The sequence below is a fragment of the Bos javanicus genome, chromosome 15, assembly GCF_032452875.1.
Source record: "Bos javanicus breed banteng chromosome 15, ARS-OSU_banteng_1.0, whole genome shotgun sequence".
Classification (NCBI taxonomy): Eukaryota; Metazoa; Chordata; class Mammalia; order Artiodactyla; family Bovidae; genus Bos; species Bos javanicus.
In genome coordinates, this window is record NC_083882.1 from 46,694,499 (window position 1) to 46,722,481 (window position 27,983).

At 51.3% G+C, this 27,983-nt stretch overlaps 1 protein-coding gene across 2 annotated transcripts; it reads left to right on the forward strand.

Annotated features, from left to right (window-relative positions):
- Nucleotides 1-2,254: 2,254 nt before the first annotated feature.
- TRIM3 (tripartite motif containing 3) lies at nucleotides 2,255-27,983 on the forward strand. 2 transcript variants are annotated; one of them, XM_061380571.1, is made up of 12 exons: nucleotides 2,255-2,335; nucleotides 10,729-10,894; nucleotides 17,965-18,196; nucleotides 18,424-18,575; nucleotides 18,773-18,953; nucleotides 19,236-19,968; nucleotides 20,102-20,205; nucleotides 25,315-25,482; nucleotides 25,667-25,835; nucleotides 26,086-26,156; nucleotides 27,136-27,276; nucleotides 27,406-27,983. In XM_061380571.1, exons 2-12 carry the CDS (start codon nucleotides 10,764-10,766, stop codon nucleotides 27,556-27,558), a joined length of 2,235 nt encoding a protein of 744 aa, XP_061236555.1. In that variant the 5' UTR covers nucleotides 2,255-2,335; nucleotides 10,729-10,763; the 3' UTR covers nucleotides 27,559-27,983. The 2 variants fall into 2 exon arrangements, with proteins under 2 accessions (XP_061236555.1, XP_061236556.1); XM_061380572.1 differs by having other exon boundaries at nucleotides 2,276-2,361.

Here is a 27,983-nt window from a genome sequence, read left to right on the forward strand (position 1 = left end):
GGCCCAGTGAGGTCAATTTGTGGGGGATTCTAGGAGGGTGGTCTGGGTGGAGAAATGCTCAGTTTAATCATACATCAAAATCCTGCCATTTTAGGAGAGCTGGGGCCAGATAGCTGAAGTCACAGGTTTCTGGAGAGCCTAGTCCCCTCCCCCAGCCCCAGTAGGAGCCAAAGCTTTATTTGCCCTTTAGGCTTGTGCCAGGATAGCAACGTATCTTAAAACACAGGGCCCAGAGCGGGTTGGGCCTACCAACCTCCATCATCTGTTCATTCATACAGCAAATATTTACTGTACTGAATGCTTTTATTTGCTGCTGCTAGACCCTGGGGAGACATCAGAGAATAAAACACGGTCCCTGCCCACAGTGCTTACGGCCTAGTGGGGGATAGAGGCAAGTAACTAGGCAACTACAATACAGTGATAAATACTAGGATACAGAAGCACAGAGGATGGATGCTGGATGGAGCCTAGATGGATAGAGGTGGGGATGTCAACTTGAAAGCTGAGAACTGAGGGTAACTAAATGGTGACCAGGTAAAGAGTAAGGGGAAGAGCATCTTAGGCAAAGATGCCAGTGTATGTGAAGGCCCTGAGTAGGAACTGGGAGGAATTAGCTTGGCAGAAATGAAGGGGGAATGGCTAGAGGATGACTACAGAGGCAAGGTAGCAGATCATGCTGAGCATTTTCAGGCTGCTTAAGGACTTGCCCTTTGTACAGAGAGCTGTTGAAGCCTTAACAGAAATTTGATGGCATGAAGGACATTTAGGGTTGAGGAAAGAAGCCTGTGAGGCTTAAAATAGTGTTCTACAGACCCAAGTCACCTCATATTGGGTAGTCTTCTAGCCCTGGCCCCAAATTACAGAGCAATCATGAACCCTGAGGCTCATTCACAGACACCAGAGCACCTGTGCCAGAACTGAGGCAGGTGAAAGTCAAGGCACTTCCCAGGGTCCCTGCTGCACCCAGATGTTGAGCCCAAACCTGAACCTTGTGTGTTGCAAGAAAGGTCCCTAACAGCATTTTCATTTAGTGAGGGTCCAGGTACCATTGCCCTATATCCCTTAGCCAAGGAATGCTCCAGAATTCAGCATGGTCCTCTACCTCAAAAGCTGCAGTTATCTGACAAATTTGATTATTGAGTGGTGGCCCCCCAGCTTATGGGTCACTGGGATACTTCAACATGAAACGTTCTGAGGCTCCAAGTGACTGGAGCCAGGACCTACAAGCAGAACTCAAACCCTGTTTCCAGCCCTTTCTACCGGAGTGAACAGGGTTACTGTCTGGGGAGCCGAGGACCCTCAGTTCTTTCCGTTGCAAAACACGGCTAATGAAAGAAGCTACCTATTGAGATGATGAGTATTAAAGAAGATCATATATTTAAGGTGATGCGTTATGTGTCTGGCACATAATAAGCAGTCCCTGCTAACAGTTACACTTTTTATTATTTTCCACTGGGACTGGTTTTCCACAATGTGATGATTCTGAGAATCGCTCTGGTCTTGGATGGTGGAAGGGAGTCGCTAGATGGTCTGAACCATAATTTCCTCGCGAGGGGGCTCCTGAGGGAGAGCCAGGCACTTTGAGCCAAATCAAGCCCCATCTTTCTCGGCCGTCAGCCCCATCTTTCTCGGCCGTCAGCCCCTTCTCCCAGAGCTCTGGGTACTGCCCTTCCACTTTGGGGCTCTTTCGTCGCCGAGAGATCCGCGCCGAGGCACAGGCGATCCCTGTCTCCCCCGCTCAGCAGAGACCACACTAGCATAGTCCGTAGGAGCCCCCCAAGACAGCCTGGAAGGGCACCTCCGGGAGGCAGCCCTTACCCGCTCCCAGAGTCCGAAAACCCTGCTGCCCAGACGCCTTTTCGTAATGAAGCGTCCGCCCAGTCCCTGAGACCGACTAAGCTGCCCTTTCCTGGAACCGTCAGGACTCAGAGGCAGCTGGCGGGGATCGAGGATCCGGGATCCGGGATCTGGCTCAAGGGTTGCCCAGCCCGACCGCAGAGGCACCGCCTGCAGGAGCCTCAGGGGAGTCGGGGGATCTGAGCGGGTGGGGTAGGGGCGGGCGGGGCCTCCGCGGCGGCGGGCGGAGCGTGGGTGGGTCTTCGGTCTCCCAGCCGACCCCTCCTCCGGCTGGTCTGCAGCCCCGCCCCGGCCCCTCCCTCCGGCCTGTGCGGCGGGTCCGGCGGCGGCGCCGGCGCGGGGACAGGCGGAGGCGCGGGACGTGGGGCGGCGCCGCGGGCACGGCCGGGCGGACGGGCGCTGGCAGCAGGGGCAGCGCCGCGGGCCCCTCGGAGTGGCCGCAGTCCTGGTCTTGGCCCTCCCATCCTGCCTGGCCGCGGTGAGTGCGACGGGCGGCCCCCAGGGGTGCGTTTGTGTTCCTGTCTGCCCGGGTCCGGGTCTGGGTCGGAGCGGCGATGTGTCTGTCCGAGTGGCTGTGGGTGGGGGCATAGATGCTTTTTAAAAGCTGTGCCTGTCTCTGTCCACGTGAGGCGTGTCCCTGTCCGTGAGAACCGTAGGGGGATTCTTCGGGCTGTGGCTGCTCACGTGAGGTCCATGTTTGAGGGGGGAGGCGCGGGTGGATGGGTGATGGTTCCTTAGAAGAGCGCAGGGTTTGGGAGCTTGTGTATGTTGGCGGAGGGTGTCGAACAGTGCGGCCGAGGATGATGGGGGGTGGGGGCGCGGGTGGGGTTGCTGAGTGGGACTCTGGAATCTAGTGGCCCAGCTTGTCTGAGGGTTCCTTTCTCCCTGGTGCAGACACTTCCACCCCTTGCTACCCTCTCCGTCCTCAGGCACCTAGAGGCCCATCGGCGGGTATAGAGGACAACCTTTCCTCCTCTAGCCCTGGCCTCAGGACGGGCAGCCTCATCCGGAGGCTGTTTCTTGTTGGAAAGGACTCTTCTGTTTCCCATGCAGCCAGAGCCCCGCCTGGAGGACCCCAGGCTCCTCCCTGGTTCTGGCCTCCTCCCTTCTGGACTTGGCTTCAGATCATGGGCTGCAATCCTGCAGGGACAGATGGTTGCAGGTTGGAGGGGCAGGCTGCACCCCAGGGAGGTCAGTCCGCTAAAGGCAGGTCCTGGGCTTGTTCCTGTGCGAGGGTCTCTGATGTGGAAAGCATAAACGAGGACTGGCCCCTGGTGGAAGATGAGATCTGGGAGGTTGGAGCAGGTGCAGAGGTCTTCACAGGTCTCTCCCTGCCTGTCTGTCCAGCTCATCAGTGCCCATTCATCCCCTAAGCAGGGCTGTGATTTGCTGCAGAATTGGAATCAGCTGCAGGCCTGACAGGTGCCCTGCCTCCCTTGGCTTGCATGCCTCCCGTGACAGAGCACTTACTACCTTCTGCTATGGGGAAGCTTCTTTATGTTGAGTGGAGGTCTTTCTCCTTGGAACTTTGTTTCCTTGTCTTGTTATTGCCTTTGATTTTGCCTCTCTGTCTGGTGAGAGGGAACTACAGTGATTTAAACATGGCTCTCTTGTCACCAACATATACCGAGCACCTCTGTGTGCCAGGTGCTGCCTCAGCCACTCAGGGCACAATGGCATTCTTGCTGAGAGAAGAGCCTGAGCAAAGGCCCATAGTTTGTATAGTATTTGTGTTTAGAAAAACAGAGCAAAATCATTTTGCTAGGCTAGGGTAGAGGGTGTTCAGAAGGAGTGTCATTGGTGCCCTCAACTCAGTAAGAGAGGTAGACAACTACAACCACTATCTAACACACCTAGCCTTGCTGTGAAAACCAGGAATCAAATACTCAAGGTTGTACAAGGTTGAATTTGATCATGGACACATATTACAATCTGTAGAGACCTTTGGCTGGACAGAGAACCTTGGGAATCTCAGATCTGGGGAAGAGAAAGATATGCCACCCACACACACACAATTTGCAAGTAAGGGGATGGAGTAGGAACTTGTCCAGAGTCTTACCTTGCATTAGTGAGGTTAGTTAGAGTCAGGACTAGCCCCTGAATCTCCTGACCTTTAACCAAGACACATTTTAGGAACAGAAGCAAGGATATAGTCATAGCCTATATCTGAAAATTGGACAAGAAGGAATTGAGAAGACTCCCAGGATTCTGGCTGATGGAGCTAGATGGACGGTGGTGGCTTTTATTGAGATGAGAGATGCAGCAAGATGAATAGGTTAGGGGAAAGTGAAGTCAGTTTTAGACTAGTCTCTAGCATCATCCCTGTACAGATGTCCTAGGTACAGCTAGATATATAGGTCTGGGTTCAAGAAGGTTTTCTGCATAGGAGATAAGACTTTGGGAGTAGTTAGCAAGTGGATGGTAACTGAAACCATGGGAGACGGTGAGATCTCCCAGAGTATGAAAGTGAGGGGAGAAAAGGCCCTAGAACAAAGCCCTGAGGAACTAGACAGATAAGGAATGGACAGTGAAGGAGCAGCCAGAGAGGCAAGTAGAGAACTGACATCAAGTGGGTCATGATAACATCAAGTACAGCCACTGTCTTTTTGAATCTTGCTCTCTTGCCCAACTGGTCCATGTTTCTTAATCTTTCATGCTTCTGTTCCTTGACTCACTGTTTTCCCAATGTACTTATCCTATTTGTCCCTCAAGATCCAGTTCATATATCCCTTCTTCCGAAAGTTTTCTTTATTTTCCTCCCCTACCTTCAGAGTTAGATACTTCCTCCTCTTTGCTGCCACTGTAGTTTGAATATGTTAATATCATGACACTTATCACATTGTAGGTTATATATTTACAAGTCTGATTCCCACCCTAGTCTGAGAACTTGTAAAGGACAGGGAGTGTGTCTGTTTCAGCATTGTGTCTCCAGTAACTGTTTTAAGGGCCTTGTCCAGAGTGCCCAGGAAATTTGATTGCTTGATAGGTTGATCAGCTGATTGAATGGTTCATTCACCTACTCAGTCTAGCAGTAGGAGGCGAGGAGAGTGGTACTGCAAATTTCATCACTTTCCTTCCTTGCCAATCTTACTGCAAGGGTTCCTTGGCTTTGAGGACTTTACCTCCTCCAAGGTTTCAACTGTTCCAGGGAAACCCCAGAGATAGTAACCTGCAGCATTTGTCATTTTGCTGAGGCTTCAAATGATCGAGTAGACTTGGAGGCTAGTGAACAGGAGAAAGTCATTTTCAGAAGTGAGTGAACCTAACTGGCCTCTTGCAGCCACTGTTTAACAATGCCTTGGTCACCCACCTTTACTCACAGCTGTATAAGTAATGTTATACTGGGACTCCTGTGAGGTTGTAGGGGGAAGTCCTGGAGGAAATTAGATGCTGCTTGAGAATTTGGAGAAACTGAAAAGCCTTGAAATACATCCTTTGCAGATGTCAGAGATCTAGTGGAATCAGCACTGGCTGTCTTCATTTGCTCACAATCAACTTCCTCTTCAGCCCCCTGGATCTGGCATCCTTTCCTCCAGCCCTTAGAAACCACACTCCCTGGGGTTAATACCAGCTCTTTTAGAGTTTTAGATCATGGAAACTCTTTGCAGCATTTCACAGTGAAGACTGTTCTCTTATCCATGAAGCTGTCTTCTCCCTTTGCTTTCAGGATATCTTTCCTGATTCTCCTGCCTCTTTGGCTACATCTTTTCAGCTTGTTTGCAGGCTTTGCTTCCTTAAATGTTGAAGTTCCTTGGGGCACAGTCACAGGCTTTCCTTTCTCATCTTATACCCTCTCTGGATGATGTCATCCACTTCGATAGCTTCAGGCACCATGTCTACACCAAGGACTCCAAATTCATTATCTCCAGGCCAGACCTCTTTCCTAGGCTCCAGCTTATCTTTCCAATTGCCAGCTGGATCTCTCCACTCGAAAGTCCTGTAGGCACCTCAGATTCCTTTTACTAAACACTGAGCCTGTCACCCTCCCATTCAAACTGCTTGTCTTTCAGAGTTTCCAAGCTAGAAAACTGTGAATCATCTCTAATTCTTTCTTCTCCCTCTGCTCTTCATATCTAATAACTGGTCACCAAGTTCTGGGATTTCTTGCTATGAAATCCACTTCTGTCACCTCCCTTTTGCTACTCCACTAATCAAGGTCACTCTCATCTCTCCTCTAGAATATCATGGCAGTCTCTTAACTTTCTACTTGTGACACCCTTCATCTTTTTTCCACACTGCAGTCAAAAATTTACTCTCCTCTCTCCCTCACCCTGTACTTAAACTCTCTCCACCTCCCCACCCTGCCCCTAAAAGGTTTCCTTTGCTCTTTGGATAAAGGCTTAACCCCCTACCAGTGTAGAGTCAAGTCTAAATTCCTTAATAAGACCAACAAAACATTGTGATCTAACTGCTGCTTACTCCATCTCATTTCTTAGCCCTCCCCTGTCACAGTGTTTGATTCAGTCTCCTGTTGCAAAAGACATGCTCTGTGTAACTCTTACCCATCCTGGAGCTCTTGAATGGCCTTTTCTTCTGGAGAATTCCCTTGACCTCCAACCTTTAGTACCCTCTTCCCCTGCCCAGGATCTAGGTTAGGTGACTCTTAGCAATCTGTCCTTCCCCATCATAGCCCTCACCATATTGCACTGCAGTAATCTATTTATTGGGTTTCCCTGGAGGTTCAGACGGTAAAGAATCCACCTGCAATGCTGGAGACCTGGGTTTGATCCCTGGGTTGGGAAGATCCCCTGGAGAAAGGAACGGCTACCTACTCTTATTTATTAGATTGTGGAATCCATGAAGGCTAAGCTGTGACTATTTATCTTTGTATCCCCAGACCTAGCAGAGGTGCTGAATGAATGCTGAAAGAGGAAACCTTTAGAACCTCAGTTAAAAGATGGGAAGGATAAGGGATGCAGAGATGGCAGTAGGCAGCCTGAGGAAGCAGGGTGAAATCTCAGCTCTGAGTTCAAGATCTTCCGAATGTCTGCTGTGATAAACAGTTCATTTAAACCATGGCCTATAGGACCTTGGGGGCAATGAGATGGGAGTGGTGGGAGCAGAAGCCCAGGAGAGGAAGGGAGCCTAGTGATTTAGGCGAGGGCGGGGGATGAGGGAGTTGGGGAGTGGGTATGACCTAAGCGGCTGCGTGCCCAGCACGTCTGGGTGGGGAACTGAAGCAGGAAGGGGAAGGGAGGGAGGAGCTGTCAGTGCCTGGATGGAGCCCAATCCCCGCCCCTGTGTGACAGGCTGGGAGAGCCCCTTGGGCTTGGAGAGAGGCGGAGCCTGACTTCCAGCTGCCCAAGAAGGGCCGGGTGGACCACTCCTACTCTTCCTCCCAGCCCTGCCCTTTGCCAAACAGAAGCATCAGCTTGGCCCTGGCCTCCTGTTCCTTCCGCCAACCCTCAATCTGTCCTCTTCCTGCTGGGTTGTTGTCTTTGTATTAAATCTCCAGATTCAGAACCCATCATTTCTGGAGAAGGAACCTCAGAATCCCAGTGCCCACATCAGGGAGGATGCTCACAGGGATGCCTTCCACCCTGCCCATGCCCACCCTCACATAAACATGAGACACATGCAGCCGAGCCTCTCTCCTGCCCCTCCACAAACCTGAAGAGGGCTCTGGACTGGCCCCATTGCATTCATTCATTCATCTTTAGAGAGGCCCATGCTACATTGAGCTGGGCACAGAAAGGGATGGCCTGCCCCTCGTCACTGCCTGTTTTGAAGTAGTCTGATTATCTTTCTGCCTCCTTTCATGCCCATGTTTCTCTCTTAAATGGTTTGCATCCACTATGTTAATTTCTTCATCTCCAGTCATCCTTCCATCACTCTGACTTGGCTTCTGCCCTTTCCATTCCACCACATCCAAATCTGTTGGATACCCTCAGTCTTTATCTTCTTTCACTGCTCCTCCTTTCTTGAGTCAATCTCTTTCGTGGATTTCCTTGATCCCATACACTCTTGCAACCCACTCCAGTACTCTTGCCTGGGAAATCCCATGGACAGAGGAGCCTGGTGGGCTGTTGTCTATGGGGTCGCACTGAGTCAGTCATGACTGAAGTGACTTAGTAGCAGCAGCAGCATACACTCTTGGTCTTCCTCCCATCCCTCTGGGTTCTCCTTCACTCTTCACTCTCTGTCTCTAAATGGTCCCATCCATTATCATTGCTGTGCATGCATGCATGCTCAGTCACTTCAGTTGTGTCTGACTCTTTGTGACCCTATGGACTGTAGCCCGCCAGGCTCCTCTCTCCATGGGATTCTCCAGGAAAGAATACTGGAGTGGGTTGCCATGCCCTTCTCCAGGGGATCTTCCCAACCCAGGAATCAAACCTGAGTCTCTGGCATCTCCTGCATTGCAGGCAGATTCTATACCCACTGAGCCACCTAGGAAGCCCCACCATTGCCTTAAGTATCCTTAATATGCCAGTGCTTCCAAGTCCAAAACCAGTCCAGACCTCTCCCTTGAGCTCCTATATTCTATTCCTTACTTGACAACTCTACCTGGGTTATCACATCTCAGACATAATGTGGCTAAAATAGAACGGCCCAAATCAGTTCCTCAGCTTCACTGTCTCTGGGCACAGTCCACCATCTGCTCAGGCGGGAAACCTGTGAGTCCTTATTGCCTTATTCCTTTCCTCTCCACATCTGGTCAATCATGATATCCTTTTGACTCAACCTTATGGTTATTTCTCAGCTCAGTCCACCTTTTTGCTTATAGGCTGGTGGCTCAGATGGTAAAAAGTCTGCCTGCAAACTGGGAGACCTGGGTTCGATCCCTGGGTCAGGAAGATCCCCTAGAGAAGGAAATGGCAACCCACTCCAGTATTCTTGCCTGGAAACTCCTATGAATAGAGGAGCCTGGAGAGCTACAGTTCATGGGGTCACAAAGAGTCAGACACGATTGAGCAACTAACACACTGCTAATACCCAACATCAGCCTACCTAAAGAACTGGGATAGCCTCCCAAGGGGTCTTCCTGCTTCCACCTGGCTCTTCTTCAATCCTCGTGGCCACCAGAATAGCTTTTTAATTAATTAATTTTTTTTTTATAAATTGGATCATTTCCCTCCCAATTTGGGATAAAACCCAGATTCTTAACATCAAGGTCCTTTGTCATCTCATTCCCAGAGTCACCTCCAGTCTTTTATTCCTTTGTTCTAAGCATGTGGTCCTTTTGGGTTCTCAATGACCGATTTGCCTAAGAGCTCTCCTTCATGTTGTTCCTTTAGCCTGGAATAAATTCCCTCCCTCAGTCCCTAATGCCTCTACCCTCATCCCTGCCATTTACCTTCTAGCCCCTCAAAACTCTGCTTAAAAATCACCTGCTTGGAAAGGCCTTCCTCAATCACCCAACTGAAACCTCATAACTTTCTCATAGCACCCTTTCTTCTGTATAGCACTCCCTTCCCCAAATTTGTAATTATATATATATATATTCATTTATTTACTTTTTAAATATCTGTCACCACCTCCCCACCACAAGGACAGTGACCATATCTGTTCTATTTATCACTCTATCCCCAGTGCCTGTACAAAGTAGGCACTTAATAGTTATTGAATTACTGAATTTCTTCAATAAATACAAACCAATCCTTATGTTAGACTCTGTGCTAAGTGCTAGGATTAAAAATGAATAAAATATAATACCTCTCTTCAAAAACTCTGTATAGAGTGGAAGAAACCAAGAAACAACAAGAAAATTACAGTGTAGTGTATAAGGGCCAGGATGGAGGAAATACAGGGTACAGAATGACACAAAGGTGGAGCACCTCATCCAGACCTCAGGAAATCAGGGAAGGCCTTCTGGAGGAAGTGACATTTACACGCAGACATGAAAGATAAGCAAGAAATTAGTCAGACGAAGTAGGGGTTAGAAGAGGATCTCAGGCAGAGGGAACAGAATGTGTGACTGCCCAGAAGCAAAAGAGAACAAGGAGTTTTCCAGGAACTGAAAAGAAACCAGTGTGACTGCTCACAGAATCATGAGATGTGAGGTTGTAGAGGGAGGTATGGGCCAGACAAAGCTAAGCCTTGTTGGCCAATTTAAGGAGTTTGGACTTTGTCCTCTGGACAATGGAGAACCATTGAAAGAATTTAAACAGGGAGTTAGTGACTAGATGGAATCCGTGTTTAGAAGCTTCATTCTGGCTGCAAGGGGGATTGGTGACAAGCAGGCAAGGAGACAAGGACACCAGTTAGGTTGTTGCTGTATTGTTGGAGAGAACTGGTGACAGCATGAATTGAGGGTGGTATCTGTGCATTTGGAGTAAAGGGGATAAGATATTGGGGAGGCAGAATCCATGAGACCTGGATACTGATTGGATGCGGAGAAGAATGTGACCCTGGGCAGTTGTGCTAGGAGGTGGATCAGAGCACTGCTAGAGGGGCTGTAGGTGGCCAGAGGAGAGACACTCTATCGGAAAAGCCTCCTGGGGGAGGGTTTAGGGGAGGCAAAGGAGATAAAGGGCGGGTGTGTCAGTGAAAGTGTACATCCCTGTACTGTGCACTTGACTGTACTTGACCGACACAAGTGTGAATCCTCAAAACAACCGTTTCAAGTAGGGATCAGTATTCCCATAACTGCAAATTATGGAAACTGAAGCACAAAGAGGATATATAAATTGTCCAAGGTCACACAGCTGGGAAGAGGCTGAGCTGGGTTTGAAGTCCAGTCTAACCTGATGCCTGTGCTTTTGACCAGAGCAGTAGGCTCAGAGGGTCCCCAGTCCAGCTACTTCACCTTGCCCCATTCCCGGCAGGGAAGAAATGGGGCTAGTGCTTTTCAGGGACTGTGGGTGGTGGGGATCACGCGGAGGAAGGGAGTGCTGGCTTCCCTGGTGCTGACCATCTCTCTGGGTATAGGCTGGTGTGAGTGGCAGGAGCCACCCGTGGGTACCATGGCGAAAAGGGAGGACAGCCCTGGCCCGGAGGTCCAGCCGATGGACAAGCAGTTCCTGGTGTGCAGCATCTGCCTGGATCGGTACCGGTGCCCCAAGGTCCTGCCTTGTCTGCACACCTTCTGTGAAAGGTGAGGGGGTGTGTACTGGGGAGGGATGAGGACCTTGCAGGCCCTCTGGAGAAGGGAGTGGCGTGTGTAAACCTGTAAGAGGTGAGGGAGATGTGTGCACACGTGGAGGGGAGCAGATGAACCCTGACCTACAGAAGATGAAGGTTTGGACCTGCGAGAGGACCAGTGGTTTCCTAACACTGGGTGGCGCCTCCTGCCGAGAACAGGGCCTTCTGTGCCCCTGCCCAAACCCTGAGGCAGCCTTCGACATCACCAGAGAAATCAAACAGAACTGAGGCTCTCAACCAGCTCTGGCACCAGAAATTTCTGACCAGTGGGAGGATGTTCAAAGCTAGGTCTATCCTCCCTGCCCATCCTCATTGTCATCCTGAGGTACTGAGTGGAAGGCAACCCCTCCCAGCCTCTGGGCCTCTATCTATTATTCATTCACTCAACAAATATTTATTTATCGAGCAACTACTATGAACCAGACCTGTCCCAGGTGCTGGGCAAGCAGTGATAAGCAAAAACAGATATGATCCTTGCTCTTAAAGGGCTGACAGTATAGTGAAAGAGGAAGATAGTAATCAAATCATCATACAGCCGGACTACTGATAAATGTAATATTGCAGATAAATGTAATATTGATACAGATAAATGTAATATTGCACCCTGAATGAGTGCTGCAAATAAAGTGCTAAGATGGGATCTGTTAGAATTTAGAGAATCAGAGAAGGCTTCCCTAAGGTCTGATCCAGAGGCTGGATGGGAGTTAACTGAGTGAAGGGAGTGGTCAAAGCCTTCCAGGCAGAAGGCAGAACACGGGGAGGCCACGTGGCATGGGTACCTGCATTGGGTGAGAGGCTCTAGAGGAAGCCCGGCAAGGCTGGAGCATAGTGAGTGCAGTTGCGAGTGGCCTGGGACAGAGCTGGAGCTCAGACAGAGAGGGGCTTTGTTGACCACTTGGGAAATTTTGTTCTTAGCCTGAGAGCCACGTGAAGCCTTTGAAGGGTTTCATGCATGATCACATCTGTATTTTGACAGCATTGTCTCTCTCTTATCCCTTATTGTTCTGCGGTGAGTTACCAGATCCCTGGGTCTTGTCACCACTGCCTCCACCCCACCCTCCCAGCCCCTTCACTGAGCCCAGCTCTGCCCCAGGGATGCTCTTCCCTTCCAGCCCTGCTCTTTCAGGTTCCAGCTCTACTGCTGTCTCTCCTCTTCATCAGCTGGAAGCACTCAGCCTTCCTGTCTATTCTTACATCAACCTGGCTGACTTTACTACCTACCTATGCCCCTTAGTTCTTGACTGTTTCTCCAGGGATGCCCTCCATACCACTTCAGTCAGACACCCTCCCAAAGACACCCTGGATCTTGCCATCACCCAAAATAATGCCACTTCTTCTGTGGCCACAAGCTCCAGCATCCCACTCTTGGCTCCCATCACTCCACTTTCAGTACACCAGCTTTGACTGCGGGTAGATATCTAATGCCCTTGACGGCTCCCTCTTCTCCCAATTACCCGCTCCTTCCTGGACTCCCTGTCTTTCCTACCCATTCTGAATCCTATGCAGACCATACACCTTTGTCCTCTTCCAAACCCATGTGGCAGAAGCCCAATCCTGGATCTGAGCTGTAATTAGATGTCTCCACACCTTCTCCTACACCCAGATCACTGAGCACTCCTGGAAAAAAATCAGTGCCTGAGAAATTATAACAATAGCTACCATGTATTGATTGCTCACTATTTGCCAGGGACTGGCTAAGTGATTTACATGTATTGATTTACTTAATCCTTCCAACAGATACTTTATTATCCCCATTTTTAAAGAAGAGGAAACTAGGGTTCAGAGTCATTAAGTAATTAAGAAATATTTCCAAGGCTCTGCAGCAAGTTAAATAGTCAAGGTCTGAATCCAGATTTGACTGCAGAGTCTTCTCTACCAACTACCACTCACTCATTCACTTATCCCTTGGTCCCTGCTCTCAAAGACTTATGCTCTAGTGAGAAGCGATGGACAGTAGGCGAGCAAATAATCAAACAGGAGAGTCACAGTTTGGACTGTTTTCCAGGAAATAAATAGGGAGCAGGTGAGGGTGGTTGGGCCAGGGGCTAGTCTACAGAGAGTCATCAGGGAAGGCTTCTCCAAGGAAGTGACATTTGATCCAAGACCTGAGGATGAGAAGGAAACAGGCACGTGCAGATTGTTCCAGGCATGGGGATCATCTTTGCACTGTTTCATGCAAAAGCCTTAAGGAAGGAGTAATTGGGGCATGTTCAGAGACTGGAGGAGAAGCCATCGTGCATGAATAAGGAGGAAAGTGGGGTGAAGTGAGGTAGGAAAGAGTCAGAACAGTTCATGGGGGAGCTTGGCAGTTTTAGGAAAGTGTTTGAAGTTTGTTCTAAATGCAATGGGAAACCCTGGAGGATTTTCTTTAGCAGGGAAATAATGTGACATAAATTGGTTTTTCAAAGCTCATTCTGGCTGCTGTGGAAGAGTGGGTTCTACAGAAGCAAGAGTGGAAACAGGAAACCAGTTAGGAAGCGCTCATAAGCCAAGCATGAGCAACACAGAGGATGGGGTTCTTGATGAGTTCAAAGGTATTCTGCAGGGTAAACCCCAGATTCAGCAAGCTTGGAAGAGAGCTACAGGGGAAACTAAACGGAATGGTTGAAATGCAGACTTCACAGTTGATGAGACAGTGGTGCTGGGAACATGGGAGTAGATGGTTGAGGTTAAATAGACAAAAAAATCCTGGGGATAAGGGGGTACAGAGGCTTAGGAACTAAGAAATCTTTTTTTTTTTTTCCCTCACGTCATGCACAAATGTGTGATCTTAGTTCTCTGACCAGGGATTGAACTGATACTCCCTGCATTGGGAATGCAAAGTCATAACCGGTGGACCACCAGGGAAGTCCCTGGAACTAAGAAATCTTGATGGTGGGTGGGTTACTCTGTGGATGTCAGAGTCATTGAGAATAAGGGCAGGAGTGTGTGTTAGGGTGGGAGGTGAGTAATAGAAGAAGAGAGTGAGCCAGGAGGAAGACTTATGGGGAAGCAACCATTAAGTCAGCAGAGACAACAGCAAGGTGGGGTGTTGTAGACAGAAGGCCTGAGCTTCCAAGGAGCTGAAGAAGGAGAGTTTAGCAGTGTTCCAGTTGGGGGTGGGGAGGACTCAACCCCACCTTCTGGCCCCGAGGAATGTGGAGTATAAGACCAAAACCACCCGAAGGGGAAACTAGGTCACCGATAAGTTAATATTTGTGAAGCACTTAGAACTGTGCCTGGCACGTGGTGTTTGTTAAATGAGTAAGATAATTAATTCAGATCAAGAGGTGTAGACAACATTAAGAGGGGAGATTGAGGATATGGGAAACTTTGCACCAGTCAGATCTTCCCTCCACAAATTGGTGGTCTCCAAACACAGTGGCTCTAGTGGTAAAGAGACCGCCTGCCGATGTAGGAGACTTAAGAGACTCCAGTTTAATCCCTGGGTTGGGAAGATGCCCTGGAGGAGGATACTGCAGCTCACTCCAGTATTCTTGCCTGGAGAAGTCTATGGACAGAGGAGCCTGGCAGGCTATGGTCCATAGAGTCTCAAGCAGTCGGTCACGACGAAAGCGACTTAGCACGTGTGCAAACACAGCGCCATCAGTCTGTTTCTAGCAAGACCCCTCTCCTCCTCCCTTCAGTGCTGAATCCTAGCCTCCTTGTCCTCCTGGACCTGCCTTCACCCACTCATTTGCTTTCAGCCGCTAACCTTGCCTGAAGCAAGTTGCTGCTGCTGCTGCTAAGTCACTTCAGTTGTGTCCGACTTTGTGCGACCCCATAGATGGCAGCCCACCAGGCTCCCCCGTCCCTGGGATTCTCCAGGCAAGAACACTGGAGTGGGTTGCCATTTCCTTCTCCAATGCATGAAAGTGAAAAGTGAAAGTGAAGTCGCTCAGTCGAGTCCGACTCTCAGGGACCCCATGGACTGTAGCCTACCAGGCTCCTCTGTCCATGGGATTTTCCAGGTGAGAGTACTGGAGTGGGGTGCCATTGCCTTCTCCTTGAAGCAAGTTAGGCATCCTAAATTTGTCCCCTGGTGCTCAAGTACAGCCACCTCCATTCCCCCTCCCTCTATCCATCCGCTCCTCCTCTTCAAGCCAACCTGAGCCACTCTCCCATCCCCAGACCTTGTCCCATGTCTTCTAGTCTCTTGCCTCCCTCCTCTGCTGGCTTGTCAATTTATACATGCTCAAGCCTCCCATTACAGATAAGAACTCTGCTTTGTCCCTCTGTCCTTCCCAGCTGCCATCCAACCCCTCAATCTCCTTTTTACTCAAACTTCCAACCTCCCATTCACTCTTCAGTTGGCAACATTTTCCCATCCTTGCCTTCCCTGACTCAGCTGATTTTGACACTGATGACTACTCATTCCCTGCTTCTGGAATTGCTCCACTCGGCTACCCTGACACCGTCTCTCCTTCTGTCTCTCTGCCCGTTCCTCTTTGCTCTCCTCATTCAGTATTTGCTGGGTCCTGCTCTTGGCACTGTAATCCCCTTAGCCATCTGAATGTTGGTGGCCTCCCTCCCTCTCTAACCTGCCTTCTCCCCAAGCTGTCTACTGATTCCCTCTGCCTGGATGTCCCAGTGTTACAGTAAACTCAACCAGGCCAAGGCTGAACCTCCCTGTAAACTAGTCCTCTTTCTGTGTTTCTCATCATGGTGAATGGCACCACCATCCACTTAGTCATCTAAGCTAAGATCCTGGGAGTCAACCCAGGCTCATCTTTCACTCCCTGTATCTAATCAGACAACACCTCCTACTGGCTGCACTTCTTAAACACTTGTCAAATTTGTTCCATTTTGGTCTACATTGTTATTGTTCTGTTGCTAGGTCATGTCTGATTCTTTCTGACCCCATGGACTGCAGCATACCAGGCTTTCTGTCCTTTACCATCTCCGGGAGCTTGCTCAAACTCATATCCATTGAGTCAATGATGCCATCCAACCATCTCATCCTCTGTTGTCCTTTGGTCTACATTGCTATGCTAAGTCACTTCAGTTGTGTCCGACTTTGTGCGACCCCATAGATGGCAGCCCACCAGGCTCCCCCGTCCCTGGGATTCTCCAGGCAAGAACACTGGAGTGGGCTGCCATTTCCTTCTCCAATGCATGAAAGTGAAAAGTGAAAGTGAAGTCGCTCAGTCGTGTCCGACTCTTAGTGACCCCATGGATTGCAGCCTAACAGGCTCCTCCGTCCATGGGATTTTCCAAGCAAGAGTACTGGAGTGGGGTGCCATTGCCTTCTCCGTGGTCTACATTGCTAGTGCCTAAATCCAGGTCTTCCTCACCTCTTGTCTAGACTATTACAAGAATATCTTGCATAAGCACATGCATTACCTTGGATCTGCCTCTCGTGTTTCACTAGCTTTGTTATCTTGGAGCACTTAACTTTTCTGAGTCTGTTAACAAGCATCAAATATACAGTGCGTGGCACATTGCACCTAATAAATGGTAGCTGGGTGCTAGGGAGGAAGATGCTACCACCCCTTGGCTGCTGTCTCATCATATTCACAGTTACCTTCCACACAGAGAGAGTGAAGAGGAGCTTGATAAAGTGTAAACCTGGCTCTATCATGCTCCTGCAACGCCCTCCTGCTGTTGGGATAACTTCTAAGCTCCTCGGTGTGGCCCAGGAGCCCTCCATGAGCTGGACTCTGCCTCTCTCTCCAGACTTCCCTTACCATTCCTTGCCTTGGAGTCCTCTCTAGCCACCTCGAACTGCTTATAATGTCCTAGTCATACTGTGCTGCTTCTGGTCACCTTCTGTATCTGGACCCCCCTTCCTCCTCTCCCTGCTTTCTCTGGTCAGATAAACAATTATTTGTCCCTGAAGATTTTGCTTAAGTCACCTCCTCTTCTGGCTTCCTGGCTACCCACTCCAGCCACCCTTGGCCAGATGCCCTTTCTGTGAATTTCCTTATTACTACATATTCTGTGTTCCATATATTTATTTGTTTGTTTTGACTGTGCTGGGTCTTTGGCACATGGGCTTCTCCACTTGTGGCGTGCAGGCTTTACAGCATGCAGGCTCAGTAGCTGTAGTGCCCATGGTTAGTTGCAGTATATGGGGTCTTAGTTCCCTTACTAGGGATTGAACCCTGGCTCCCTACAGTGAGGGGCATTAACCACTGGACCACTAGGGATTAACCACTGGACCACCAGGGATGTCCTTGTGTTCCTTATATTAATGATCAGTAATACTAATACCCGTACATGAATTTGAGCAAACTCTGGGAGATAATGGAGGACAGAGAAGCCTGGTGTGGTACAGTCAATGGGGACACAAAGAGTCGGGCACGACTTAGTGACTGAACAAAAACAAATACTAATAGTCTACATTATATAGCACTTTGTGTGAGTCAGGCGTTGTCAGCACTTTACATTTAATCCTTCATACTTTGTGAAGCCTGTACTGTCTCCATCTTACAAAGGAGGGGTCCTTAGTACATAAAAAGTTAAGTAACTTCTCAGGGGTCACATAGCGTAATAGGTGACAGACCTGGGAATTGAACCCAGGCAGCCTAACTTCAGGACTCCTGCTTTTAATCATCACACTGTTTACTTCTACAAACTCTAATTTTGTTACTTTTTTTCCTCTATAAACTGGAAGTATTTTAGAGATAGCACTGTGGTTTATCTTTGTATTCCCAGAGCTTGGCACAAATTTGGCAAGAGTAGGCAGTCAATAAGTGTTTAGTGAATTAATGGCAGGGGGGTGGGGACAGGCAGTCGCACATTTTCTGTGAGAAGGGTTTGTAAACACCTGTGAAAGGTGAACCTGTGTTTGTGCACACTGTGAGGAATGCCAATACGTCTGTTCTTCTGAGATGTCAGGGGTGTGTTCCCACTCAGTTGTGAGAGAGGAGGCCTCTTACCCCTGCTGGCAGGACAGGATGCGTGTGCCAGCCAGAGCGGTTTCCAAATGAATGTAACAGCACACCTGAGAGGAGAGGGACTGGCACCCATAGCGGGTGGGGGGGGGCATTCTGACACCACCTCACCCCTCCATTCCTCTGACGCCCCCTCCTCCCTGGCCAGATGCCTCCAGAACTACATCCCTGCCCAGAGCTTGACACTGTCCTGTCCGGTGTGCCGGCAGACGTCCATCCTCCCCGAGCAGGGCGTCTCCGCACTGCAGAACAACTTCTTCATCAGCAGCCTCATGGAGGCCATGCAGCAGGCACCTGATGGGGCCCACGACCCCGAGGACCCCCACCCCCTCAGCGCAGTGGCTGGCCGCCCCCTCTCCTGCCCCAACCATGAAGGCAAGGTGGGCCCAAGCAGGCCCAGTGAGGCCAGGACTTGGGGTGGAGGGGCAGGAGCGGTCGGGGGAGGGGGCTGAGAGGCTGTGGGTGAGAGGGTATTTCTCTGGGTAAAGTGGTCCAGGTAAGGGGATGCACCTGGTAGGTGAGAGGCAAGGAGGGCAGGTGGGGGAGGGGAGGGGACAAAGAAGTCTGGTGTCTAGTGGATTCCTGACTGGAGTCTTTATGCTGCCAGACGATGGAGTTTTACTGTGAGGCCTGTGAGACGGCCATGTGCGGGGAGTGCCGAGCTGGCGAGCACCGGGAGCATGGCACGGTGCTGCTGCGCGACGTGGTGGAGCAGCACAAGGCGGCCCTGCAGCGCCAGCTCGAGACGGTGCGCGGCCGGTAGGCACCTGGCGGAAGAGGGCTGGTGGGGTGGTGCTTTCACAGAGGCAGAAGAGAGACCCTGGGGAGGGTGGAGATACAGGGAGGTGGCAGGGAGGGGAATTCACCCAGCACAGCGGTAGGGTCCCCAGGGAGAAGGAATGGCTTGGCACGGGCACCCTCAAGCAGCCCCACTGTGAGATGTTTCCCCTCCCCAGACTGCCGCAGCTGTCCGCAGCTATCGCCTTAGTCGGGGGCATCAGCCAGCAGCTGCAGGAGCGCAAGGCAGAGGCCCTGGCCCAGATCAGCTCAGCCTTCGAGGACCTGGAGCAAGCGTTGCAGCAGCGCAAGCAGGCTCTGGTCAGCGACCTGGAGGCCATCTGTGGGGCCAAGCAGAAGGTGCGTCTGCTCACCCTTTCCCACCGCTGTCTATCCTGAGACGGCCTGCTGCCTTCCCCGCCTTTCCACACCTGTGCACACCTTCCCCTGGCCTCTGCTTTCCACCTCCTCACGTGGTCAGTAGGTGCTGCGGGCATCTGTGTCCTTTGTCCATACTCACCCTCTTGTATTTCTTTCATGCCATAGTACAAGTTCATCAGGAATCACAAGAAACACCCCCTCCCTAGCCTTACCCCCAGCACATCAGTCTTCTCACCCAGACCTCCCGGAACCCCTCCTCAGGTGTTGCAGACCCAGCTAGACACACTGCGTCAGGGTCAGGAACACATCGGCAGTAGCTGCAGCTTCGCAGAGCAGGCACTGCGCCTGGGCTCGGCCCCGGAGGTGCTGCTGGTGCGCAAGCACATGCGAGAGCGGCTGGCGGCTTTGGCGTCACAGGCCTTTCCGGAGCGGCCCCATGAGAACGCACAGCTGGAACTAGTCCTCGAGGTCGACGGGCTGCGGAGATCGGTGCTCAATCTGGGCGCACTGCTCACTACCAGTGCCACTGCACACGAGACAGTAGCCACGGGCGAGGGCTTGCGCCAGGCGCTGGTGGGCCAGCCCGCCTCGCTCACCGTCACTACCAAAGACAAGGATGGGCGGCTGGTGCGCACAGGCAGCGCTGAGCTGCGTGCGGAGATCACGGGCCCGGATGGCACGCGCCTGCCGGTTCCCGTGGTGGACCACAAGAATGGCACGTACGAGCTGGTGTACACGGCGCGTACGGAAGGCGAGCTGCTCCTCTCGGTGCTGCTCTACGGACAGCCGGTGCGCGGTAGCCCCTTCCGCGTGCGTGCCCTGCGCCCTGGGGACCTGCCACCTTCCCCGGACGACGTCAAGCGCCGCGTCAAGTCTCCTGGCGGCCCGGGTAGCCACGTGCGCCAGAAGGCTGTGCGAAGGCCCAGCTCCATGTACAGCACGGGCGGCAAACGGAAGGACAACCCCATCGAGGATGAGCTAGTCTTCCGAGTTGGTACAGCGGGGCGAGAGCTGAGCCAGAAGGGGAGGGGCGGGGCGGGGCGGGGCGGGATGGGTGGGGCCAGAGGCTCAAAATGACCTCTGTGAATTTTTGTCTGTTTGCGTTCCATCTGTTCTGTTCCCCGCAGGGAGTCGTGGAAGGGAGAAGGGTGAATTCACCAATTTACAGGGTGTGTCCGCAGCCAGCAGCGGCCGCATAGTCGTAGCAGACAGCAACAACCAATGTATCCAGGTAAGCTCTCCCCTAACAGCAAATAGAGGTTCTCAGGCTATAGCCTACTCAGAAACAGAGTATCTCTGGAAGGAAAGGTGAAACCCTGCAGAGTACCTTTTCTTAAAGAACAATGAATCATGGCACCACCCCTCACCCAGTCACTTGCCACCCCAACCTCACTGGCCACAACAGTAACCAGCAGCTTCACAGTTGGGCACCAGGGTTTACTGAGCTAGCAGCCTCTACCTCCCAGGCTGTGGTCAGGCCGGACCGGCTCCTGGACCCCGAAGATCTGGCTCATTCTTCCTTTCCCTCTGCCTCCACCTGAGGCTCCACTGGCTGGCTTACATCTGCCCTTTTCACCACCGTGTGGTCAGGGTGCAGGCTCCGCCCTCCCCTACTATCTTCCAACGTGCCTGTGTATCATCTGTGCTAGTCTCTGCAAATGTCCAGTTGACTAGACGGCCAAACAAGGGTAACTTGTGAAAGCGGTGCCTTCCAGTGGCTAGAACGTAATGCATTTCATAGGCGGTCCTGCCCCTGGCCCTCCTAGTGCCTCGTGCACCTGAGTGGAGCATCCACCACTCAAGAGGATGTGGCCTCTGCTGCACTCTGGGCTCCAGAAAGCTAGAAAATGTGGTTTTCTCTCTCTGAGCCTTATAGTGAGCCTAGGAGTGGGCAGAGCCTATGACAATCACCAGGGTGCTAGACGCAGCAGTGCAGTTCAAAGCTCAAGGTCTGAAACCAGACACCTGGACTTGAATCCTAGTTCTGCCACTTACTGACAAGTCATGTGACCCCTCTGATCTTTGGTTAACTCATGTGTAAAATTAGGAAAAGAGTACCTCAGAGAGCTGTCTGACATAATGTACTGTGCTTGACACTGAGTGAACCTTCTAACGTTAGCTGTTGTTGACAATATCATTGTCCAGGTGGGGGCTGTAAACAAAAGCCAGGAGGTGGGAAGGTGCTGGAGAGGGCTGTTCAGGGAGCTGGAGAAAGGGGCTGGAGGGAGACTATATTAGGAGTGAAATATCTGAGGTCACGCTGTAAATGGTTTGGGAGCAGAAGCTATGGGATTTTGATTTTGATAACTGCACAGGATTGCTTCTACCTACTATAAACTTTCAGTTCTAGAAAACGTTTTGTCAAACAGCAAAACTTGTCCTTGAGCCTTACTTCACGGTGTATGTTTAAACTTCTTCCCGACCCTCTGCCTGAGTACCCCTGTCACAGATACAGCTCTCGCAAAGGTCTGTTACCTTAGGCTCAGCTCCACCTGGCCCTTGCTTTCCTCCTAGCAGACTGAAGGAGCCAGGGGCTCTCGCATGAGTGTATTCCCCAGCCTGTTTAGCCTGCCTTTATTCCCACCCTATTGCTAAGCGCAGAGGAAAGGAGAGGCTCAGGTCAGCACAGGGAGGCATTTGGGTCCATCCTGCATAGCATGGAGTGGAGCGAGGTGGATGGGTAGGGCTGGTGATGAGGCCTGCTGTCGTACCCTCCACCTTCCAACTCGGTTCCTCCTCTGTATGCCAAGGGTGCTTTTTGGTACAAAAGTTGAGGTTGGGGAAACTTCTTCTGGGGTGGACACACATGTCACTTTGTCTCCCCAACAAGGGATTGTGCTTGTCTGTTGTTGCCAGGTGGGAACTTAAGAGGGAGGGCCTAGTGCAGCCCCCTCCTCACTCCAAATACTTCCTTCCCCTGCAGCAATCTTCCTGGCCCCTGCCCCCACCCATACAGACACCTCATAGCTGCTAGGAGCCTGGCTTTGAGTTCTAAAGCTGGGTTTCTGCTGCTTTCACTCTGGGGTCCTCAGGTCTGGTATGGGCCAGGCTTCCAGATGGACTGTGACTCCCTCCTTGGTCCATGAGGATTGGAGTCCTCATGAACTTTTCCTCCTTTGGAGCTGGCTATGGTGACGGCCAAGACAAATCTCCTTGTGTTGAATCCGCATCAGCTGACAGGAGAGAAAAAACATTTTGTGATTTTTGAATGAAGGGTTTGATTTGGCTATATTACATCCTTGCGTAATTAATTGTCTGAGTCCAGAAATTTTATCAGCTCTTTTGTGAGAGCATCCTCATTTCTTTCAGGCAGAATATTAATCACATTGTCCTCTGAGCTCCCTCAGCCTTTGGCCCTGGCCCTTTTCATTCTTTACTAGAATCACTGGTTTGCTTGTTTTATTTTATTTAGCCTCTCGCCCAAGTAGACTCAGGTCCTAAAGTTGCTTACTGTTACTGTGGCATAAGAGAGAGATGTTAAGGGTCAAATTAGGGCACTGGTAGATTCTAGAGATAAGTAAGCAAATATGACAGGTTTTGATGAGCCATCAGATATCAAAGGAGAGGGAGGGATCAAGAATTGCAACGCTTGGTGCTCTGGGTAGGTAGTGTTGCCTTTTAGGAACGGGCCTGGGAATAAGTTGATGAATTCACACGTTCATGTGTGGTGAGTTTGAGATAACTGTGCAGTACCTGAGGAGAGGTGTCCTCCCCGTTCTGGTCTGGGAGTGAGCTGATGGATTCATCCGTTTGTTGAATGTCTGCTGTGCGCCAGTTGCTACACCAGTGCTGCAGTGCAGCAGCACACAAAACAGACACAGTCCGTGCCCCACCTAGGGCTTACATCCTTAGAAGGGAACAAGGCTACTTAGCAGTTATTTAGTTACAGAAGTGACAGTTCTTATAAAAAGAGCTAAAATGTGTATTATGGAGACCTAACTTTATACATATATGTTGATTCAGGTAGTAGAATTGACCATTAAAAGCTTCTCTGCAGAAGTGACCTGGGAATTCTGAGAACTGGAAGATGAATTGGAGTTGGCCAGTTGTAAGGGGTGGGATAGGATAGGATGAGAAGAGTAAGACCCCCGTAAAGCCTCAGTGTTGAGATAGAAACGAAGCTGCTTGGAGTGAAGGACGCAGATGTGTTGCTTCACTGCCGATCTGGTTGCACCTTTTCGTCTCTCTCAGCCCGTACTGCCTATCTTCTTGTGCTGGCAAGTGCTGTCTAAGCACGGGACCAGGGCAGAACCCAGAGGCTGTTCTGGTCAGACAGGGAGGGCATGATGCAAGGTCCATCTCAGGAAGAAGTGATGTCCATAGGTGGGACCAATTCAAGCATCCCAGCAGGCCTGAAAAATGGGGATGTCGCAGGCGTGGGGACCTCAGTCCACTAAAGAGGGAAGAAGTCTGGATCAAGAACAAGACCAAGGTCTATAACTTGAGTTCTGCATGGCTGCTCTTGGCTTTGATTTACCTTGTGTCCCTAGAGTTATAACAAAGACTTAGGCAGAGAGAGAGATGTTTTGGCTGTGAGGAATAAGCAGGAAGGCTTAGCTATAGAGAAGAAGAGCATTAAAGTAGTGTTTTAAGGATGGGGAGACCTGACCATGTTGCTAAGGAGGGGGAGGTAGAAGCAGGGGTGAGAGGTTGAAAGGTTTATTCTGTCCAGATTACTTTATCAGCCTCATAACCTGGAGGGTCCTTTCCCCTGACCCTCACCTAACCCTTTCTTGTCTGCTACCAAGTCCTGGTGAGTCTTCCTCCTTATGTCTCTTAAGTCCATCTACTTCCCTCCAGCAAGTGCCCGGGTCCAAGCCAGCATTAGTTCTCCCCTGGATCACTGCAGCACCTGACTAGTCAGCAGTTTCCAGTCTTGACTTCTCCCTGCAGCCAGAGTGCTCTTTTTACTCCTTTTCAAAAAAAATTTGGCCATACCATGTGGTGTGCCAGATCTTCGTTCTCCAGTCAGGGATCAAACTCTCACCCGCTGCAGTGGAAGCGCAGCACCTTAACCCCTGGAGTGTCAGGGAAATCCCTAGTGTGCTCTTTCGTAAAAAGCTCCCATGGGCTTTTTCCAGCACCACTAAGCAATTCTTCAATTCTCAGTGGACACTGACCAGCGATCCTATGAATTTGCCTCAATTCTGATACTACCTGGAGATGGCATCACACCCACAGGTTAAAGGCTCAGCCCCGTAAGATGGCCCTCTTCAGAGGCTAATCGACAGTTCAGGTTGTCGCCTGTACTCTGACCCACCAGCTGTAAATTGGAAGCTCCTACATCCCACTCCTTGGGTTCAAATAATTAGCTACAGCAGCTCACAGAATTCAGAGAAACATTTAATTATGTTTATCATATCCTTTATTAGTATAAAGGGTATTATAAAAGATACAGGTGAACAGCCAGAAAAGAGGTACATAGGGTGAGGTCTCCTAGTGTAGGAGCTTTGGTCCCTTTGGAACTGGGGAACACACCTTCCTGGCACCAACCCGGAAGCTCATCGACTCTTGTTGTTCAAGAGGATTCATAGAGCTTAATGTGTGCTCCCCACCCCTTCTCCTTCTCGGAGGTTGGTGGGCAGAGCTGAAAGTTCTGACCCTTTAATCAGATGGTCTTTCTGGTGACCAGCCTCATCCTGAAGCTATCCAGGGGTCCCACTCTAAGTCCCTCATTAGCATAAACCCACAAGGGGCTCCTTGTGAATGACAAAAGACACTGCTACTGATGAGGAAATTCTTTCAGGGTTTGAAGAGCTCCGTGCCAGGCACTGGGGACAAAGACCAAATATATTTCATATTATAGCACAGAGTCAGATCTTATCTTGTCATTCTCCTGCCCAGAGCTTTTCAGTGACTCCTCATCGTATCCAGAATAAAGCCTTCTTCTGTTGTTTACGGAAATGCCCATTGCAGTCCAACCGCACTGGACAAGTAGTGCCCATGCTGGGCTCAAGTAGTGTGCATATTGGACTCTGTGCCTTTTGCATATTGTTGACTCTTTTAAACACCTTCCTCCTCTCTCTCTACTCGCCAGCTCTGGCTCATCTCTTGGCGTCCTTATGAGGCTGTTAACTCAGACTTCCCCTGCTCTTGGAGCCTTTCCTGACCACCCCTCACCCCTTTCACATCCTCACGATCCCAGCCACGCCTCTGCTGCATCTCCCCTAAGGTCTGCCGTGTCTGATTCTGCCCTGTGCCCCAAGCAGGGTGTCAGGAAGTGCTGGTTGAGTGATGAATGAATGGGGCGGGGTCTCCTCCCTCAGGATCCCGCTCCGCTCCCTCTGTGCCCACAGTCTCTCCCCTCCTGCCCTCTCCCTCCCTCGGTCCTCTGCTCCAGGTTTTCTCCAATGAAGGCCAGTTCAAGTTCCGCTTCGGGGTCCGAGGGCGCTCGCCTGGGCAGCTGCAGCGCCCCACGGGTGTGGCCGTGGACACCAATGGAGACATTATCGTGGCAGACTATGACAACCGTTGGGTCAGCATCTTCTCCCCTGAGGGCAAGTTCAAGGTGAGAGGCCTGCTGTCACTCTACCCTGCAGCCTTGGTGGCCAGCCGCGGTGACCATTCTAGTGCCTCCTGGTGGTCAGGGCCTGGACTGCCCGATCCATCCTCAGCCTAAGGTTCTGTTTTGGCGCCAGGTTGGGACTGCTCACCCCACCAGGCAGCCCCTAACGGGTAACCCCTTCCTGCAGACCAAGATAGGAGCTGGCCGCCTCATGGGCCCCAAGGGAGTGGCTGTAGACCGGAATGGACATATCATTGTGGTCGACAACAAGTCCTGCTGCGTCTTCACCTTCCAGCCCAATGGCAAGCTGGTGGGCCGTTTTGGGGGCCGTGGGGCCACTGACCGCCACTTTGCAGGTATTGGAGGAGGATTTAGAGACCTAGTTCCTGAAACCCCAGCCCCAGAGAACTCCCTTACATGCCCCAGTTCTAAAGACCCCTTCACCTATATTTTGGCCCTAGGAGACCCCGTCCCTACTGTACCCTAGCACCATCATCCCAGAGACCCCACCATCTCCTCACAGCCCAGCTTTGTCATCACAGAGGTTCTTCCCCGCTCCGCTCAGTCTCCCGGCTTACTGCCAGAGAGCCCACTTTTTATTTTCAGGGCCCCATTTTGTGGCTGTGAACAACAAGAATGAGATTGTAGTGACGGATTTCCATAACCATTCAGTGAAGGTCAGTGCCCTCCCTCCCTCCATGGCCACTGTCCCAGCATCCTTTCCTCCTCCACAAGACCCCTCTCTCTGTCACCTCCCTGCTTTCTCCCCCAAGATCATTCCTTTGCTCAATAAACATTTGTGACGTGGCTGCATTGTCCCAGGAACTGTGCTCAAAGCTGGGAATAATCACTATGTTAAAGCAAATAATGTTCCCTGTCTTCTTGATTTTGGTCTAGTGGGGTTGAGAAAAAGGTGCCAGGATATTGTAATATGATGTGGCAGATGCCGTGTTGCAGGAGTGCAGGTAAACTTGTGAGGGTGTAGCAGGAGCCCTTGATTTAGGTGAGACCGAGAATGACCTGAAGCACAACTGGGAATTAACCAGAAGACAGGGGGACAGGAGAAGCCAAGCAGGCGGAAACTCTTCCCGTGTAGTTCAGGTAGTTCAGATGGTTTGAAGACACAAGGCTTGCTCACTCCCTGAAGGGGCTTGCTCTCTTCCTAAGAGTTATGAGGAGTCACTGAAGGATTGCAGGCAGGAACGTGATGCAATCTTATGTGTCTTAGAGCGCTCTGGCTGGGGTGAGACTAGAGGCAGAAAGATTAGTCTTCTGCAGTAATCCAGCTGAGCACCATTGCAGTGGCGGTGTATGCACAAGGTACAAATTTGACACAGACTCAGCGGCTTATGGTAGTAACGAGAGGTCAAGCAGAGGAGAAGGTGGGGTTTAGAGTGACTTGTGGCCACAAGGGTGTTGCCAGTCACTGGGAAGTAGAATGAACTGCCTTCCTGGGGAAGATGAGCTGCCCAAGGGACATCAGCAGGGGTGTCCAGTAGGCAGTGGGATGCATGGACGTGAAGCCCAGGGAGAAGAAACTGGTTTACAGCTGCAGATGCAGGGGTCCTCCGCCCTGGGGCTTCACCCCATCCTCCTCCAAGGCCCTGCCTTCTGCCCGAGGCCGGGTCCCCAGCCCCCAGACCTTTTCTCTGCCAGGTGTACAGTGCCGATGGGGAGTTCCTCTTCAAGTTTGGCTCCCATGGTGAGGGCAACGGGCAGTTCAACGCTCCCACGGGGGTAGCCGTGGACTCCAATGGGAATATCATTGTGGCCGACTGGGGCAACAGCCGCATCCAGGTGAGGAAGGCCCAGGGGTGGCATGAGGCTGAGGTTTCCCGCTGGGCCCCATGCACCCCCCTCCCCAAATGCCGCTCATCTGCCTGATCTCACCTCTCCCTCTCCCTCTGATCTCCACTCCCTCCCCAGGTATTCGACAGCTCTGGCTCCTTCCTGTCCTATATCAACACATCTGCAGAGCCACTCTATGGCCCCCAGGGCCTGGCACTGACCTCGGATGGCCATGTGGTGGTGGCCGACGCCGGCAACCACTGCTTTAAGGCCTATCGCTACCTCCAGTAGCTGCACAGGGGGCCTGCCTGGCTCATGGAGGGACGGACATAGGGGTGATTGGACAAGATGGTCTGGCCGGGAGATGGGCCAGACCTGGCAGCACTGAATGTGGGCTGCGGGCGTGGGTGTGCCCGGTGCCCTCCCTCTCCCCCTTCCCAACCCCCCACGGTTGCACTTTATTTATTCGGTTCTTGCTTTGGTGACTGGGTGGGCCTGGACCATGGTCCCAAGGATGTGTGCAGAGCTTCACCCTCCCCTCCCCACCTTACACACCTCCCCGTCTCCTCAGTCTGCTCCCCACCCCCCAGCCTGGGGCCAGAACAGCCTCTTACTCCAGGGCGAAAGTCCCTCTGGTTGTCTCCCTACCACCCTATACACACTGACAGAGGCAGCAATACCCCACCCCCCATATTAAATAAATGTGTTCACCACCA

What these genes read in the sequence shown, in the direction of transcription:
- TRIM3 (XM_061380571.1), top strand. Translation starts at nt 10,764, where the DNA reads ATGGCGAAAAGGGAGGACAGCCCTGGCCCGGAGGTCCAGCCGATGGAC. An exon ending in CTGCACACCTTCTGTGAAAG is followed by an intron (nt 10,895 to 17,964) that starts GTGAGGGGGTGT and finishes CTCCCTGGCCAG; the next exon opens with ATGCCTCCAGAACTACATCC. An exon ending in GCAACAACCAATGTATCCAG is followed by an intron (nt 20,206 to 25,314) that starts GTAAGCTCTCCC and finishes CCTCTGCTCCAG; the next exon opens with GTTTTCTCCAATGAAGGCCA.